The sequence below is a fragment of the Furipterus horrens genome, unplaced genomic scaffold (genome assembly GCF_987537825.1).
Source record: "Furipterus horrens unplaced genomic scaffold, mFurHor1.1.pri manual_scaffold_6, whole genome shotgun sequence".
Classification (NCBI taxonomy): domain Eukaryota; kingdom Metazoa; phylum Chordata; class Mammalia; order Chiroptera; family Furipteridae; genus Furipterus; species Furipterus horrens.
This window is the reverse complement of record NW_028327176.1, coordinates 72,646,737-72,665,707: the sequence shown is the minus strand read 5'-3', so window position 1 is coordinate 72,665,707 and position 18,971 is coordinate 72,646,737. Positions and strand designations below refer to the sequence as shown.

General features: G+C 39.8%; 1 protein-coding gene across 1 annotated transcript in view; it reads right to left on the bottom strand.

Annotated features, from left to right (window-relative positions):
* TMEM131 (transmembrane protein 131) overlaps positions 1-18,971 on the bottom strand; it is a 253,174-nt gene that overhangs the window by 115,288 nt on the left and 118,915 nt on the right. The window contains exon 4 of the mRNA XM_090281769.1: positions 1,642-1,710. Coding sequence (XP_090137895.1) covers positions 1,642-1,710 — 69 coding nt within the window. The remainder of the gene's footprint in view (positions 1-1,641; positions 1,711-18,971) is intronic.

Genomic DNA, 18,971 nt, shown 5'->3' with positions numbered 1-18,971 from the left:
ATTCACATCTCCTCCAATTTTCTACAGTTAAAAGTGCTAGCCCACGCTGGTGTAGCTCTGCGAACCGAAGAGTCACTGGTTCAATTCCCAGTCATGGCACATGCCTGGGTTGCGGGTCAGGTCCCCGGTTGGGGGTGCACAAGAGGCAACCACACATTGATGCTTCTCTCCCTCTCTTTCTCCCTTCCTTCCCCTCTCTCTAAAAATAAATAAAATCTTTAAAAAAATTGTTTAAAGAAAAGTTCTAAATTTAGGAAACTCTGTTTACATCCATGTGGTTTTTATGACAATAGATATATGAAAATTCAATTTCTCCAATTTGGGGCGTGGGACATTATTCAAAGGGTTGAGGAACAGATAATTTGGAAAAGGAACTCCCAATTCCAATTCAGGTACTCTGTATACCTGAAAACTTCTTTATCTCAAGGGATGCATGAAGTCTGTAAAACTCTCTCAAAAAAATAAATGTTAAAATGAAAAACAGCTGGATATAACTTTTTAAACAATCTTTCTAGAATGGTTACTAAGTTTTTCAAAATAAAAAATATTGACTATTTTAGACTAAAATTTTTGGTATAGCATACTGATCGCCTCTGTTCCCACACTCACATATGCTCATATACCCTCGTATTGCCTATGTCACAGTCTTAGAATGGAGTTCATCAGTTTTTATCCTGTCCATTCTAACTTATCAGAGGGGCATTACTCTATTAGTTATATCATTTAAGAAGTTCTCCTTATTCATCTGCTAAATTGGGTTGGGAACAAATATGGGTGAAGACTTGTTTTCCCCTTAGTGTATCTCCAGTGTGAGAAACCTGAGACCCAGAGGTAGGAGGTGAGCCAGAAGTGTAGTTTGAGGAAGCAAGTCTGTAGCTGAACCTGTCCTTCTGTGGGATTTGCCTTTGTTTACCCTTCTGGGTTGGTGATAATATCATTAATTTGATGATTGTACTTTGGAGCACCCCCACACCTTTCCCCGCTCCCTTCCCCCAGGCATGCTTTCCTCTCCTCTCTTTTCTACTAAGCTCCATGAGCCCTTCTTTTGCCTCTGTAACTCGTTTCCTGAGCCTATTTCTTCTACAGCTCACTCCTTCTACCTCTTTGACTGTCTAAATAAACTTTCTCTTAAAATTTCAGTCTTGGCTCTGAATTATTTCTTAGTCAGACTCAAGCATCAAGGTTGCTGAACCAAGGTCAGGTCTGACTCTACGGGTCTAACACCTAGTGCTGTTTCGCCTCCAACACAGGGGCTTAAGAAGAAGAAGAAGAAAGCAATACATCAAATAAGTAAAGAAAGTATCCTTCTACATCCACAGGAAAACATTTAAATAATAAAAATGGAAATGAAGTGTCATCAGAGAAAGTAACCTATAATTTTTATGCTGCTTCTGAAGGTAACAGTCTCTGAAACAGAGACTCAAATATGTGAGTAGTTTTCAAACTTCAAAAGTTAATATCATGTTAGGTTCATAATATCACTTCCCATTTGCAAACAGTATTCAACATCATTTGTTTCCCTGACGACTACAACGTTAACTTTCTCAAAGAGATAATACAGACAAAAGACAAGACAAATGCATGAGTTAGGTACATACAATATTTTAAAGGAGAATTATGGTCTAGACATTTTAAACTTACTGTTCATGGAAATCCAGCATTGGTGGTTCAAATCGTATAGGTCTACAATTACCCCGGTACAGAGATATACTGTAAGTAAAAAGAAAACAGCATAAGAAGCAATTCCTCAAAAAATACATTTCCCCAAACCAAAGTCAGAAACTTTAATTTTGTCATGAGAAAATATCTTTAAGAAAAGTGGACACTAATATTCTATTCAAAATGTGCATTCCTTTCTTTATATAGAAAATCAATTAAGTGTTCTGTGTTTTAACAAAATGAAAAAAAAACAAAAAACAAAACAACAATAACAAAAAGCAAGAGTATTTTCCCTAATGCAAGGTAATGCAAAAACAGAAACTTCTCAGGCAGACTGAATGGTGAAATTTATTTTGGTTGACATACTTGACAATAATATACCTTAAAAAGGCTTACTTGGGTTTTTGATACATGTACAATAAATAGATAAAACAACTACACATACTTGGCAGGCAATAATGCATAGAGATAACAACCATGATCAATCACACTGTAACTAAAGAGACAAACGAACTAAACAAAAATAAATTTTGGGATAGAAATTTCCAAGAACTGAAATATCTTCCTAACCTAAGAGCTTGGAACACATTGATCTATGACATCGTGGATTAAATATTTGAGTATCATTTTTAACTATCCCACTTGATACTAGAACTTACCACTTGAACAATTTTTTAAAAGGGATTTTTTAAACTTATTTTTAGACAGGGTAAGGGAGGGAGAAAAAGAGGGAGTGAGACACTGATGAAAGCAGAACCATCAACAGGCCGCCCCTGGCACGCCCCCAACGGGGGACCTGGACCAGCAACCCAGGCCTGTCCTGACTGGGAGCTGAACCAGGGACTTTTTGGTTTTCGGAATGACACCCAACCCAATGAGCCACACCAGACAGGGCTAGAACAGGTTTTGAAAGAGCAAACCTCCTAGACATCACCATGACGTAACAGTGATGTTAAATATAAATGACCTAGGGCAGGGGGAGCCCACATACTTACTGTTACCTGTTTATACACAAAGAAAGCCAGAAATTCAGTCAGCCATTAAATTTCTAAATAGCCCATGTTTATCTTTCTGTTGCATTTTAAGAAATCATGTAAGAACAAAACTCATTCTGTGAAACAACTATTTCCATCACCATCATAATTCATAAGAACACAAGCTTCAAATGACAGTAACTTCATTCAAGAAGTAGAGGGAATACATTAGAAAAAGACAAGAACATACTAAATGGGTTGGAAATTTGGTTTTAACTCAATTTTGTAAAGATTACATAGTCTGAGGAGTGGAATAATAAGTAATAAAGTCTAAAGGTGTTTTTAGCTTTACCAATTAAGAGTAATCTGTGCTGCTTGATAATCCCTCTACATATAGTGAACAGAAAAGATGACACATACACACACTAGAAGGAAAACACCAAACGTAAGATTATACTAACGCAGTGCGACAAATAAGGTATAATTCCTCAGAAGACAGTTGCTACATGCAGCAAGAGGTACAGAATCTACTTTTCATCTCTGTCCTTCTTAGACATGATGTAACAAGGACGCTCTGGCTCCTTTGAAACAAGAGATACTGATCAATTCATTAGTTTTAATGGTATAGAACCCAAACTTGCATACAATCTTAGTCTAATCAAGGGGGGGGGTATAATGCATAAAATGTGTATAACTCAATAATTTATATATAAACACTTGTGGGGAACTAAAAAGTTCCTCGGCTAAAGTCTTGCTGACCGGCATCCTAAAGTTCTGCTTGGCGTGGCCTCATTATCCCATAATAGTTGTCTGCTCCTAATTAAGGGCAACTTCCCTCTTTCTCTTCTTGGGAGTTGCTGTCCTTCATCTTAACTCTTATCCGTTAGATAACGCCCCAGCTGCAGCTCCGCTCCTCCCTAATGAAAACTTCCTCTTCTCCTGAGCTACAAAAATGCTGTTGTGACGAAGAATAAACGAGACTTGATCAGAGCACTGTCTTGTCTCCATTCTTTGTGCCTCTTGCCCCTTTCTCATCCTCACTCCCCCTCTAGGGTCCTCGTTGCTCGACCTGCGGGACGGGTCAAGTGGCGCCCAACGTGGGGCCCGAGAACGGGGGACTCAGTGAAGGACGTCGTTCGAGGAGCCGGCCAAGTAGAGAAGAGGAAAAGGCTACGCGGGAACCTGCCGCGCTGACCTCACCGCGGTAAGTGAACGGCGATCATGGGGCAAGAAATGAGCCGACATGAGCTTTTTGTTGAACAGCTCGGACAGGCATTAAAGGCACGAGGAGTAAAGGTTAAAGTAAAACAGTTGCTGAAATATTTTGATTATATCAAAGGCTTATGTCCCTGGTTTCCCACTGAAGGGAACATTGATCCACAATGGTGGAAAAGAGTAGGGGATGCCTTAAAAGACTTTTATGATACGTTTGATCCGGAGAAGGTTCCTGTAAACCGCCTTCTCTTATTGGAATCTAATAGATGAACTCTTATCTCAAAGACATAGTGATCTGGTAGTAGCTAATGTAGTAAAAAAGGGTCAATATATCTTAAAGACAAATCATAAGGAGGAAAGTAGAAAAAATAAAGGAAATGACAGCCGAGAGGAGGATAATTTAATATCTCTTGAAAATGACGGTGAGGACGAAGTAGTTAAACCGAAAGAAAAACAGGACAGTCCGAAGTGTAAGCCGTCAGAGTTTCAGATTACAGAAGGGGGAGCTGCGGCACCTAAAGAAGTGTCGGTGAAATCAAAAAAGAAGTTATATCCAGACCTATCAGAATATACTGCAAATCATTTTGACGAGGGAGAGGTTAATTGGGATCGCTTGGCAGAAGAGGCAGCCAAATACCATAACCCTGAACGGCCGCCTCTGAAAACAAGGCCACCGCCCTATATCTCACCCTCCGCTCCCCCTTCTGCATACCCTGTTATTAATCCTCGAGAAGAACTGAGGAATAAAATTGAATATTTAAAAGAACAAATACAATTAGAAAAGGAGCATCAGGAATTAATAAGACAATTAGAGGGGCTAAAAATAGGAAAGCAAAGAAAAGAACTTTAACCCTCTGTAGAGGGCCCCCAAAGCCAGAGGCCCCCAGTCAGAGGAGCGGCCCCCAAACTTCCCCTTCAGTCAGGACTAATACCAGGCTTGGAGGAAATAGAGGCATTTCCAGTGTCGGAAACAGTAGATGCCCAGGGACAGGCCTGGCGACACCACACTGGATTTGATTTCAAAGTCATAAAGGAATTAAAAACTGCAGTAGCTCAATACGGAGCCACGGCTCCTTACACTATGGCCATTTTAGAATCGGTCACAGATCAGTGGCTCACTCCAAGTGATTGGCAAGCATTGGCTCGAGCGACTCTAGCTGGAGGGGACTATCTCCTATGGAAATCAGAATATGTAGAAATCTGTAAGGATACTGCTAGATGCAATATGCAGGCAAATAATGGGTGGAATTTTGATATGTTAATTGGAGAAGGCAACTATGGAATTAGTGACAATCAAATGCAATATGATCCAGGACTTTTTGCTCAAATTCAAGCAGCAGGTACAAGAGCATGGAGGAAGCTCCCCACTAAGGGTGATATGAGCTCCTCTCTCACTAACATTAAACAAGGACCAGATGAGCCTTTTGCAGATTTTGTCCATAGACTCATTACTGCAGCTGGTAGGATTTTTGGTAGTGCTGACGCTGGCACAGACTTTGTTAAACAATTAGCTTTCGAAAATGCGAATGCTGCCTGCCAGGCAGCTATTAGGCCATACAAAAAGAAAACTGATTTAAGCGGATATATACGCTTGTGCTCTGACATCGGAGCAGCCTACCAACAAGGCCTCGCCATGGCTGCAGCAATGCAGGGTTTTACTGTTAAGCAGTTTCTAGCTCAACAAGGGAAGAAAAAATGCTTTAGTTGTGGAGAAACTGGTCATTTTGCAAGAAATTGCAAAGGGAAAAAGGAATCTAATAATAAAACTCCAGCTCCAGGGTTATGTCCCAGATGCAAAAGGGGAAATCATTGGGCAAATGAATGCAAATCTAAAATGGATGCCCAGGGCAACAGTTTGCCACCTATACAGGGAAACGGGAAAAGGGGCCAGCCCCAGGCCTCCAAACCCAAACAAATCTATGGGGCAGTAAGCTTTGTTCCGTCAACCAGCAATCCGTTTCAAGCCTCCTCAGAGCCACAGCAGGAAGCGCAGGATTGGACCTTAGTTCCTCCACCCATACAGTATTAACCCCAGAAATGGGGGTTCAGGCTCTTCCCACGGGAATATTTGGCCCTCTCCCCGATAATACCTTTGGTTTAATAATAGGCCGCAGTAGTTCGACCATGAACGGTCTGCAGGTCCTCCCAGGAGTCATAGATAATGATTTTGCCGGAGAAATCAAGGTCATGGTTTCCTCCCCTAAACATATTAACACCATTGCTTCAGGCCAAAGATTTGCACAATTACTGCTCCTGCCTTTACTCTCTACTGCCAATACTGCCGTCTCGCAGTACAGAGGTGATCGTGGATTTGGGTCCTCTGACGTTTTTTGGACTAAAATTATTTCAGCACAAAAGCCCACTATGCTACTATGGCTAGATGGCAAGGAGTTCTCTGGCCTAATAGACACTGGGGCAGATGTTACAATTATAAAAAGAGAAGATTGGCCTGAAGCCTGGCCCTTAGACACAACCATGACTCATTTAAAGGAAATAGGACAAAGTCAGAATCCTGAGAGAAGCTCTAAATTATTAACTTGGAAAGATCAGGAGGGAAATCAAGGTACCATCCAACCATATGTTATAGCCGGTCTACCTATAAATCTTTGGGGAAGGGACCTCCTATCTCAAATAGGGCTAATAATAGGAAGTCCCAACACCACGGTCACCGCCCAAATGTTAAGAGCAGGATACATACCAGGTCAGGGACTAGGAAAGAATAGCACAGGTATAACGGCACCTATAAACACTCCTCCAAAAAATGACAGAGCAGGTTTAGGCCATTTTTCTTAGGGGCCATTGACACTCCTGTGGCCCATGCTGAAAAAATTACTTGGCTCTCTGATGAGCCGGTATGGGTCGATCAATGGCCTCTTACTAGTAAAAAATTGCTAGCCGCACAATAGTTGGTACAGGAGCAACTCGAGGCTGGCCATATTGTCCCCAGTAACTCTCCATGGAACACCCCTATTTTTGTTATCAAAAAGAAATCAGGCAAGTGGCGATTACTACAAGATCTAAGAGCAGTGAATCGGACTATGGTGCTCATGGGAGCCCTACAGCCAGGGCTCCCTTCACCCGTCGCCATACCATTAGGCTATTTCAAAACAGTCATAGATTTAAAAGACTGTTTTTTCACCATTCCCTTGCATCCGGAAGATCAAAAGCGCTTTGCGTTCAGCCTGCCAGAAACAAATTTTAGGGCACCCATGAAAAGATTTCAGTGGCGTGTCCTGCCCCAAGGGATGGCAAATAGTCCTACTTTGTGTCAATCTTTTGTAGCCACAGCTCTACAATCTATAAGAAACCGCTGGCCTAACATGTATATAATACATTATATGGATGATATATTAATTGCAGGCAAGACAGGAACTGAAGTTTTAAAATGCTATGATGAAATGCGCATTGCTCTGCAAAACAATGGTTTAGAAATAGCTCCTGACAAGGTACAACTCACTGACCCGTACAATTATCTAGGTTTCCAATTAAGGGGGTCCCAAGTTTCTTCTCAAAAATTAGAATTAAGATTAGACAAACTTAAGACACTGAATGACTTCCAAAAACTTCTAGGTGACATCAATTGGCTAATGCCTTATTTGAAAATCAGCAAAGGGGAACTTAAGCCACTATATGATATCCTTCACGGGGACGCTAATCCCACATCCCCCCGTGAACTCTCCCCTGAAGGGAGACAGGCTATACACAAGGTTGAACATGCTATTCATTCCCAGGCTACTACTTTTATAAATTATGACAAACCTCTAAAATTTATTATATGTAAAACAACACTCTCCCCTACAGCTGTATTTTGGCAAACAGCACCTCTTATGTGGATCCATCTACCGGCCACTCCTAAAAAGGTCATTGAACCATATTATCAATCTGTAGCTGAGCTCATTATAAAAGGCCGTGATCAGGGTAAATGCTATTTTGGCAAGGAGCCAGACATAATAATCCAACCCTATAACCTTGATCAAATTAATTGGCTCATGCAATCTACTGATTCTTGGCCCATTTCTCTGGCTTCCTTTAAGGGGACGTTAGATAATCACTATCCTCCAGACAAACTCGTTAATTTCGCTAACAGGCATGAGTTTGTTTTTCCCCTACGCACGGCATCACAGCCAATAGCAAGTGCCTTGTTAGTATTCACTGATGGGTCGTCCACTGGCAAAGCAGCTTATACATATCTAAATAAAGAGGTATCATTTATGACCAAAAGCACCTCTGCTCAAATAACAGAGCTGCAAGCAGTACTGGCGGTTTTTTCTGCTTTCCCTGACCGTCCGCTTAACATATACACTGATAGTGCTTACATTGCACACTCTGTACCCTTACTAGAGACGGCTGGCCAAATAAAGAGCACCTCCAATGCTGGAGAACTGTTTAGACAATTACAAAAATTAATCATTCAAAGGTTACATTCATTTTACATTGGACACTTACGTGCTCATTCCAGATTACCGGGTCCCCTAGCTGAAGGGAACCAAAAAGCTGATCTTGCCACCCGAACTCCCCAGGTCTCTCAATTATTTGTGGCCAATAACAGCATTCAGGACAAACTCGCTGCTGCACAAAATAGCCATCAACTACATCACCTTAATGCAAAAACATTACGTCTTATGCATCACATCACAAAAGAACAAGCTAGGCAAATAGTAAAGAATTGCCCATCATGTGCTATCCATTTACCAACCCCTCATCTAGGAGTAAATCCTAGAGGGCTAATTCCTAACGCTCTATGGCAAATGGATGTTACCCATTTTTCTGACTTTGGCAATCTTAAATACATACATGTTACTATAGATACCTATAGTGGATTCATTTTTGCTTCCCTTCAAACGGGCGAAGCCACCAAACATGTCATTAGCCATATGCTGGCCACCTTTGCAGTATTAGGATGTCCCCAACAACTAAAAACAGATAATGGGCCAGGATACATTAGCTCTAATTTCTCCCAGTTTTGCAAACGTCTCAACATCCAACACATTACAGGTATCCCTTATAATCCACAAGGGCAAGGAATAGTAGAAAGGGCAGATCAAACTCTTAAAATTACTTTAAATAAAATAAAAAAGGGGGAATGGTATCCCACGAGGGGGTCACCAAGAAACATCCTTTCCCATGCCCTCTTTATACTCAATTTTTAAAATTTAGATGCTAGTGGCCAGTCTGCAGCCACTCGCTTTTGGCAAACCGAAACTGAAAAGCAATTCGCTTCGGTCTTGTGGAAAGATCCACTAATTCCTGGCATGGCCCAGACCCAGTACTTATCTGGGGCCGAGGATCAGTGTGCATCTACTCTAAAGAAATGAAGTCTGCCAGATGGCTACCGGAACGTCTGGTTAAACAAATAAATAGCAAGTCTGACACAATAAATAACCACAACTAAACCCAGGGATAAGGATTTACCCTGAGGAAAATTTCCTTATTTTCTGTTTCAGGACATGTTCAAGAAGAACGTAATCCTGCTGCTCGGGGTACTACTGCATTTTTGCCCGGACATAGAAGGTGGCCTTGGGGGGCCGCAAAATGGAGATCCCTACCTTGCATTATTCGGGCCCCCCTGCAGCTGTGGGGGAGGAACATTGCTGCTTCTACGCCAACAAATCAGGCATCGTCCGAGACAAAATAAAGAAGCTACAGGAAGACCTAGTGAGAAGAAGAAAAGAACTCTTCGAAAATCCCCTGTGGAGCGGACTTAATGGAGTCCTTCCCTATCTCCTTCCACTGTTAGGACCTCTCATAGGGCTACTCCTGCTTCTATCCTTAGGACCTTTCCTTTTCAATAAGGTGATGGCCTTTATCAAGCAACAAATAGATGCCATAAAAATGCAGCCAATACAGGTCCATTATCATAAATTGGAACAGGCTGAGACTGCAACTTACTATGATGCTCATACACGTAACTAATGCCTTGGTGAGCTGGACTGGACAAGTCAATGACGGGCAACCGGAGACCACACGCATTGCCAGCCGCCGCCTAAGACAGGTATCTGGCCAAAAAAGGAAGCTGCCCTAGATAACCAATGACGGGTAGGGCAAGGTTAGCTCCGTGTGGCGATCTCCCGACCTAAGACAGGCGCAGTCCCCGCAAGGCTCTCAGCTTAAATAAAATAAAAAAGGGGGACCTGTGGGGAACTAAAAAGTTCCTCGGCTAAAGTCTTGCTGACCGGCATCCTAAAGTTCTGCTTGGCGTGGCCTCATTATCCCATAATAGTTGTCTGCTCCTAATTAAGGGCAACTTCCCTCTTTCTCTTCTTGGGAGTTGCTGTCCTTCATCTTAACTCTTATCCGTTAGATAACGCCCCAGCTGCAGCTCCGCTCCTCCCTAATGAAAACTTCCTCTTCTCCTGAGCTACAAAAATGCTATTGTGACGAAGAATAAACGAGACTTGATCAGAGCACTGTCTTGTCTCCATTCTTTGTGCCTCTTGCCCCTTTCTCATCCTCACTCCCCCTCTAGGGTCCTCATTGCTCGACCTGCGGGACGGGTCAAACACTGACTTGTTAGATGCTAGATATACAAAGGAGGTTAAGATACAGTTTTTTTCTCTCACAGAACTGAAAGTTTACTCTCCAAGTTACAAATGGAAATATATAAAGTGGCCAGACAAGGTAAAAAAAAAAGTGTACACTCCATAAATTCAACACAAATATACTGAATCCCATGGCTGTCTAGTACTGGGGCTACGTGAACAAAAGCAAGGAGCCTGCTTTCATGGCACTAACATTGCAGTGGGGACAACAAACTGGAACATATCAGGCAATGATATGTAACATATAAAGACAAATTACACACAGTAGGAACAGAGAATACTTCTCTGAGGAGGGACACTGGAGCTGAGGCCTAATGGGGGAGATCTGGGGAAAGAAAGTAGAGGTACTTAGCATGTTGAAGAAAAGGAGGCTGATGTGTCCAGAGTGCAGGGAAGGAGAAGGTGGTAGGAGCTGGGCTCAGGTCTCCTAGTAGGAGTCCTGATTTTATTCTAAGTGTAACAAAAAGCCTCTATAGTGTTTTGAACAAGGAAGTAACATGATCCTACATGTGTGAAAAGGTTAATGCTGGCTGCTATGTGAAGAATAGACTGCAGCAACCCAAAAGTGGAAGCAGAGAAGTGGTGCAATAGTCCAGATAAGAGGGAATGAAAGCCGTGGTCTATGTGATTGCAAGGGAGGGTGTTAAGGAGTGGCATTTTTATAAATACAGGGTGGGGCAAAAGTAGGTTTACAGTTGTTTGTATGGAAAATAATACAATAATTAATAAATAATAATACAAAGATAAACTCTTGTTTCATGTACTCACAACTACCCTACTTTTCTCCCCACCCTATATATTTGGAAGCTAGAGACAACAGGTTGTGCTGACAGGTTGATTGTGGAGTAAGAAAGAAGAATCAAGGATGACATGATTCTAAGATTTTGACCTGAGAAACCGGACCCAGAATCATGACATGGGAGGAGTGGGTTGGAAGTGAGAAGGGAAGATGGGTAGGTATTCCAGAGTACTGTTTTAGACATTTGAATTTGAGATGTATTATCCAGATGGAGATGTCAAGTAGGCCGCTGGATATACATGGTTTTTGCTCTATATGAAAAAGTTTGATTATTGTGTACTCATCTTATACCCACTTATTTTGGTGAGTTAGTTGTAATACTTTATATACAGATTCTCTTAGATTTTCCCATCACTATATGGCCTACCAAAATAATTACTGTCTTGGATTATCCCTGTAAACAAATCACCTGCAAATAAAAACAATTCTATTTCTTTCTTTCAAATCCTTAGACCTTGTTTGCCTTTTACGTCTGTGTGGGCTAAGACTGTCCATAAAATTCTCCACAGAACTGGTGTCCAGCAATTATTATTGTGATGTTACTGAGTACTCACATAATGTGAGAGGGAACAATATATGAAAGATAATACCCTCATAAATAAATGCATATTTTCAAAGCAATAGCGTATCTATATCTAAGGAAGAGCTTAATATTTGAGTGGTTACAACGGAGTTGGTATAGGTATAATTGGTACAACCTTATTTTAACAAACCAAAACTCCAATAACATAACTCTCATGTAGCCACAGCTGATCAAAAGTGTTACTACTATGTTCAGTTAGAAAGAGCATGACATTATTTAGTTCTTTATTAACAGAAAGCAAATGTTTCCAAATCCATAATGTTGAAAAATAAACTGGGGAAGAAGCAATACGAATGATGATACCCTGTGGCAATCTCAAAGAACAGAATCTGAGACATCATAATAGTATAATGCATGACTGTATGCTTTCTGCAGTGATCATATTTGTTTTTAAAGTCTCAATACAGTGTTTTCATTTGCACTAAAATTTTTTACTCCTCTATCCTCGGATAAAGAGATGAATAAAGACTAGTTTCTGATAAGCTGGGAATTGACTAAAGAGATACAAGACATGGTCTATGCTGCCCGCAGAACTGTCAGGTCTGAGTCAGGCAGTTAGCTCCCGAGTCAAGCACACGAGGGCTTATTGGAGCTTTGGGAGTTTGTTTAAATTATGAAATTTAATGTCTTCCTAGGGGCCGTTACTACCTAAGTAGAAGGCACTCTTCAGCCCAGTATTTCTTAAAGAATGGTTAGTGGTCTATCTATATCTTAATCATCTAAAATGTTAGAAGTGTAGATTCCAGGGACCCATCTCCAATTTGATGCCTTACATCTAATGTGGAACCCAGAAATTTGTGTTTTTATGTACACTCGTATTTGGGACTTCTCTTCTGTATCCTGATCCACAACAACTATTGCAAGCAAAATTAAGAAGAGGGAAAAAGTACCTTAGGAAGTAAAACTTTCAAAGTCACTAACTGTTTAAAATGGTTCCAAATATGACTTTATTAGAGAAAGCCAATCCTTCCCAAACACTTCCAAACTAGGTGAGCATTACTCTGATACCAAAGCCAGATAAGGACACTACAAGAAAGTGTAATATCCCTGATGGATATAAATTAAAAAAAAAAACAAAAAAACAAATTCAACAGCACATTAAAAAGACCATACACCATAATCATAATCAAGTGGGATTTATCCCTAGGATGCAAAAATGGTTCAACACTTGCAAATCAGTAAATGTGATACAACAAATTAATAGAATAAATTATATGGTCCATCTCAATAGATCTAGAAAATGAGTCTAACAAAATTCAACATCCATTCATGAGAAACATTCACAACAAATTGGGTATAGAAAGAATGTACCTCAACATAATAAAACCTACATATGACAAGCCCACAGCTAACATCATACTGAAAGATGAAAGGCTGAAAACTTTTCCTCTAAGATTAGAAGAAGGGTGCCTACTCTCACCGTTCCTACTGAACATTATACTGAAAAGTCCTATCCAGAGCATTCAGTCAAGAAAAAGAAACTACAAGCAACAGAATTGGAAAGAAAGAGTAAACTGTCTCTATTTACAGATGACAAGATTTTATTTATATATATGTATGTGTGTATGTGTGTGTGTGTGTGCAAAATCCTAAAAATCTACCCCCCAAATTGTTTTTCCTTATATACAAGTTCAGTCAAGCTGCGTGATACAAAAGCAACATACAAATCGGTTGTTTCTTTACACTGATACATTTTCTGAATAAAGAAAATTATCCCATTCACAGTAGCACCACAACAATAAATTATTTAGAAGTAAATTTAATCAAGGAGATGAAAGAGCTCTACATTGAAACTATAAGATACTAATAAAATTAAAGAAGATACAAATAAATGAAACGATATCCCATGTTTATGGATTGGAAAGTTAATGCTGTTAAAATGTACATACGACCTAAAGCCATTTACAGATCTAATACAATCCTTACCAAAATTCCAACTGCATTTTTTAAACAGAAATAAAAATAATCTTAAAATTTGTTTGATATCACAAAATACCCTAAACAGCCAAAGAAATCCTGAGAAAGAACAACAAAACCAGACAAATCATTTTCTGATTTCAAACTATATTACAAACCTAGAGCAATTAAAACAGTATGGTACTAGCATAAAATAGACATATAGACCAATGGAAAAGATAAGAGAGCCCCCAAATAAACCCTAGTATACAGAGTCAACTAATAGTTAACAATGGAGCCAAAAATACCTCAATAAATAATGTTGGAAAAATAGGATATATACATGCAAAAGAAGAAAATTAGACCCCTCACCTTACACCACCCACAAATTATCTCAAAATGGATCAAAGACTTAAATGTAAAACCTAAGATCATAAAAAATATAGGAGAAAACATAGGGAAAAAGTTCCTTGACATGGATTTTGGCAACGATTTTTTGGTTATGACACCTAAAGTATAAGTAACACAATAAAAAATTGTGAAGTGGGACTATACCAAACTAAAAAGCTTCTGCACAGCAAAAGAAATAATCAACAAAGTGAAAAGGCAACCTACAGAATGGGAAAATATATTTTCAAACTGCACATTTGATAAAAATTAATAACCAAAATATACTCATGTATGGAACTCAAAACTCAAAAAACAAACAAACAAAAAAAGAGAACAAAGAAAACCCCACCAAATAATCCAATTAAAAAATGGGGAAAGAACCTAAATAGATTTTTTTTTTCCAAAAAAGATATATAAATGTCTAGTAGGTACATGAAAAGGTGCTCATCAACAATGATAATCACCAGGGAAATGGAAATCAAAACCACAACGAGATATTAACTCACATGTTAGAATGGCTGTTATCAGAAAGATAAAAGATACTAGCAAACCAGATCCAACAATGCATTAAAAAGATCATACACAATGACCTTTTCCTGGGATGCAAGGTTGGTACAATATCCACAAATCAATTAACACGATACACCAGATAAGCAAAATGAAGGATAAAAATCATATAATCACATCAATAGATGCAGACAAGGCATCTGACAAAATCCAGCATGCACTTACGATAAAAACTCTTGGCAAAGTGAGAACAGAGGAAACATACCTCAACATAATAAAGGCCATATATGACAAACCCACAGTTAACATCATACTCAATGAGGAAAAACTAAAAGTATTTCTCTTACGATCAGAAACAAGACAGGGCTGTTTGCTTTCACCACTCTTATTTAACACAGTACTGGAAGTCCTAGCCACAGCAATCAGACAAGAAGAAGAAATAAAAGGCATCCAAATTGGAAAGGAAGAAGTAAAACTGTCTTTATTTGCAGATGACATGATCCTGTATATACAGAACTCTAAAGATTCCATCAAAAAGAACTGCTAGAACTGATAAATTAATTCAGTAAAGTAATAGGATAGAGAATTAATATTCAGAAATGGTTGCATTTTTATACACCAATAATGAACTACCAGAAAGAGAAACTAAGAAAACAAGCCTATCTGTGACAGCATGGATGGACCTAGAGGGTATTATGTTCAGTGAGATAAGTTCACCAGAGAAAGACAAATACCACATGATTTCACTTATAAGGGGAAGCTAAAGAACAAAATAAAATCAAAAGAGACTGATAGACACAGAGAGCGGTCTGGTGGGTTGGGGGAATGGGTGAAGAGGTAAAGGGATTAAGAAGTACAAATTGGTACTTAATAGTTACAGGGAGTAACATATAGTACAGGGAATATAGTCAATATTATTGCAATCCTATGTATGGTGCCAGGGTCCAGTGGGTACTGGATATATCAGGGAGCACTTTGTAAAGCATATAATAGTCTAACCACCATGCTAAAAACACCAAAGCAATTCAAAATAATATTGAAAATAATAAAAAAAATAAAGTGTATTATAAACAAAAAAAAGATAGATGTGCTGATGAGGATGTAGAGAAAAGGGAACCCTTACACATTGTTGGTGGGAATGTAAATTGGTACAGCCACTATAAAAGACAATGTGGAGGTTCCTCAAAATATTAAAAATAGAACTTTCATATGATCCAGTAATTCCACTTCTGGTTATGTATCTGAAGGAAATGAAATCACTATGTTGAAGAGATATCCATATCCCATGCTCACTGCAACATTATTTACCATAATAACCAAAAGATGGAAACAACCTATGTGCCAATAAATGGATCAATGAAAAAAGAAAAAGTGGTACATATACACAACGGGATATTATTCAGTCATTAAAAGAAAGGAAATCCTAGCCCTGGCCGGGTGGCTCAGTTGATTGGAGTATCAGCCTGTACACCAAAAGGTTGCAAGTTTGATCCCCAGTAAGGGCACATAACCAGGTTGTGGGTTCGATCCCTTGTCAGGGTGCATATAGGAGGGAAACAATCAATGCCAATGTTTCTCTCCCCCCACCCATCCCAAAATCAATGAACACATCCTTGGGTGAGGATTAAAAAGAAAAAAAAAAAAAAAAAAAAAGTCCAAACACTTGCAACAACACAGATGGACCTAGATGGCATTATGCTAAATCAGATTCAGAAAGACAAGTACTGTATGATCTCAATTATGTGGAATCTAAAACAAAAACAAACTCAGAGGAACAGAGAAGAGATTGGTGGTTTCTAGAGGCAGGAGGTGGGGGGGGAGGGGAAACAAAGAAAGGTGATTAAAATTACAAACTTATTTCTGTAAGATAAATAATTTCTAGGGATGCAATATACAGCATGGTTAAGTCTAGTTAAAAATATTCTAGACAGACCCAAGATGGCAGAGGAGTAAGTGGAAGCTACACTAACCTCCTCCCAGGACCAGTCTGGATTTACAACTTAATTTTGGAGAAATCATCTGGAATAACCAACCGAACACTAGCTGGAGAGAAGTCTTATAACCACGGAGAGACAGAAAAGGCCGCTACATCACAACGTGACCGGTAGGGAGTGCGGAGACGCGGAAGGGCTGGCTGGACTCACACGGGTGGCAGCTGAAGGGACTGAGAAACAGCTCAGCAGCCAGGGATTCCCTCTGAAAAGGGCAGGGTCTAAACACCCAGCTGGGCTTCCCAGCCTACAGCAACAGAGCAGAAAGTAAAATAGTATCCAGCTGTGAAAAGCTAAAAGACACAGGGTTTCTTGCTAGCCGGAGAGAAAAAGCAGGAGAAAAAGAGCTCTTAAGGGGATCACATACGAAAATATTTTGGCCCCTCTTACCCTGGGCTCAAGCAGAGGGAAGGCAGAGAGGACTGGAGACGCTTGGGGAGAGTTTGGTGCCGTGGCTTTGAGGGGAGAACTAGGGGAGCAGCCGACCAGGTCCCAGTGCTGACTCATCCCCAGTGCTGCAGGCAGACCGTTCCCCTCTGAGTGGCGTCAGCCTGAGGGAAAGCAAAAGCCCTGCCTACAGGAATTAAGCTGCCACACCCACGGTCCTTAAGCCTGACGGCTGATCACAGATTCAATAGATTAACAACTAAAGAAGACACACAAAGGCAGTAGATCCCTGGAAGTCTCCAACAGGCTGCCTAGGGCCAGACTGGTATATGGTCTGACGCCACCAGAGGCAGATCCAGGAAGTGCAGATCATTCTAAGAAGCACCAACAAACAATAGGAGTCACAAAAATGGGGAGACAGAGAAACAATCCCCCATCGAAAGGAAAGGCAGAATCCCCAGAAAGAGTGCTAAATGAAATAGAGGGAAGCAAACTATCAGATATGGAATTCAAAACATGGATTATGGAGAAGCTCAATGAGCACAGCGGAAACTACAAAGAACTCCAGGAAAACTACAAGAAGCTTACGGAGAATTACACCAGCATGAAAAAGGACATAGAAGCTATCAATAAGAGCCAGGAGGAAATGAAGAATACGATCTCTGAACTGAAGAACACAGTAGAAGGAATTATAAGCAGGTTAGAGGAAGCAGAAGATCGGATCAGCCAGCTGGAGGACAATGCAGACAAAAACGTTTGTTGATTTTTTATCTTTTCAAAGAACCACCTCTTGGTTTTGTTGAGCTTTTGAATTGTTTGTTTAGTCTCTACATCATTTAATTCCACTTTGATCTTGAATTCCTTCCTTCTACTCACTCGGGGCTTTGTTTGTTGTTGTTTGTCTAGTTCTTGTAGCTGTAGGGTTAGGTTGTTTATTTGAGCTTCTTCTATTCTTTTTTGGTAGGCCTGTATTGCTATGAACTTTCCTCTCAGGACTGTTTTTGCTGTGTCCCATAGGTCTGGGGCTGTTGTGTTCATTATCATTTGGTTCCAAAACCTTTTTGATTCCTTCCTTGATGTCATTATTAACCTGTTCATTATTTAATAGCATGTTATTCATTCTCCATGAGTTTGAATGTCTCTGAGTTTTTTCCTTGAGGTTCATTTCCAGTTTCAAGGCATTGTGATCTGTGAAGATGCTTGATATAATTTCAGTTTTCTTGAATTTGTTGAGACTTGTTTTGTGTCATACCATGTGGCCTTTCTTTGAAAACGTTCCATGTGTACTTGAAAACAATGTATATTTTGTTTCTTTGTGGTGAAATTTCTACATATATCAAGTAAGTCCATTTGGTCTAGAGTGTTGTTCAATGCCTCAATACCCTTGGTGCTTCTTTGCTTTGAAGATCAGTCCATTGTTGACAATAGAGTGTTAAAGTCCCCTACTATGAGTGTGTTGCTGTCCATATCCTTCTTGTAGTCTTCCAAGATTTTCCTTATATATCAGGGTGCTCCTATGTTGGATGCATATATGTTTACCAGAGTTATATCTTCTTGATGGATCATTCCCTTAAGTATTATGAAATGTCCTTCTTTGTCTCTTTTTAATGGCCTTTGCTGTGAAATCTGTTTTGTCTGATATAAGTGTTGTTACCTTAGCTTTATAAAAAATGTCCGTTTGCTTGAAATATACCTTTTTATCCCTTCACTTTCAGTCTGTTTTGAGGTGGGTCTCTTGTGGGTAGCATATATGTGGGTCATGTTTTCGTATTTATTCTTCTACCCTATGTCTTTTGATTGAAGCATTTAGTCTATTTACATTTAAGGTTATTAATGACAGGTATTTATTCATTTTTCTTGGTACCTGTGTTCCTCCCCCTCTTTCTTTTTCTTAAAGCAGGTCCTTTGGCATCTATTGCAATGCTGGTTTGGTGGAGATGTATTCTTTTAGCCTTCTTTTGTCTGGGAAACTCCTTATTTCACCTTCCATTTTGAATGAGAGCCTTGCTAGGTAGAGTAGTCTTGGTTGTA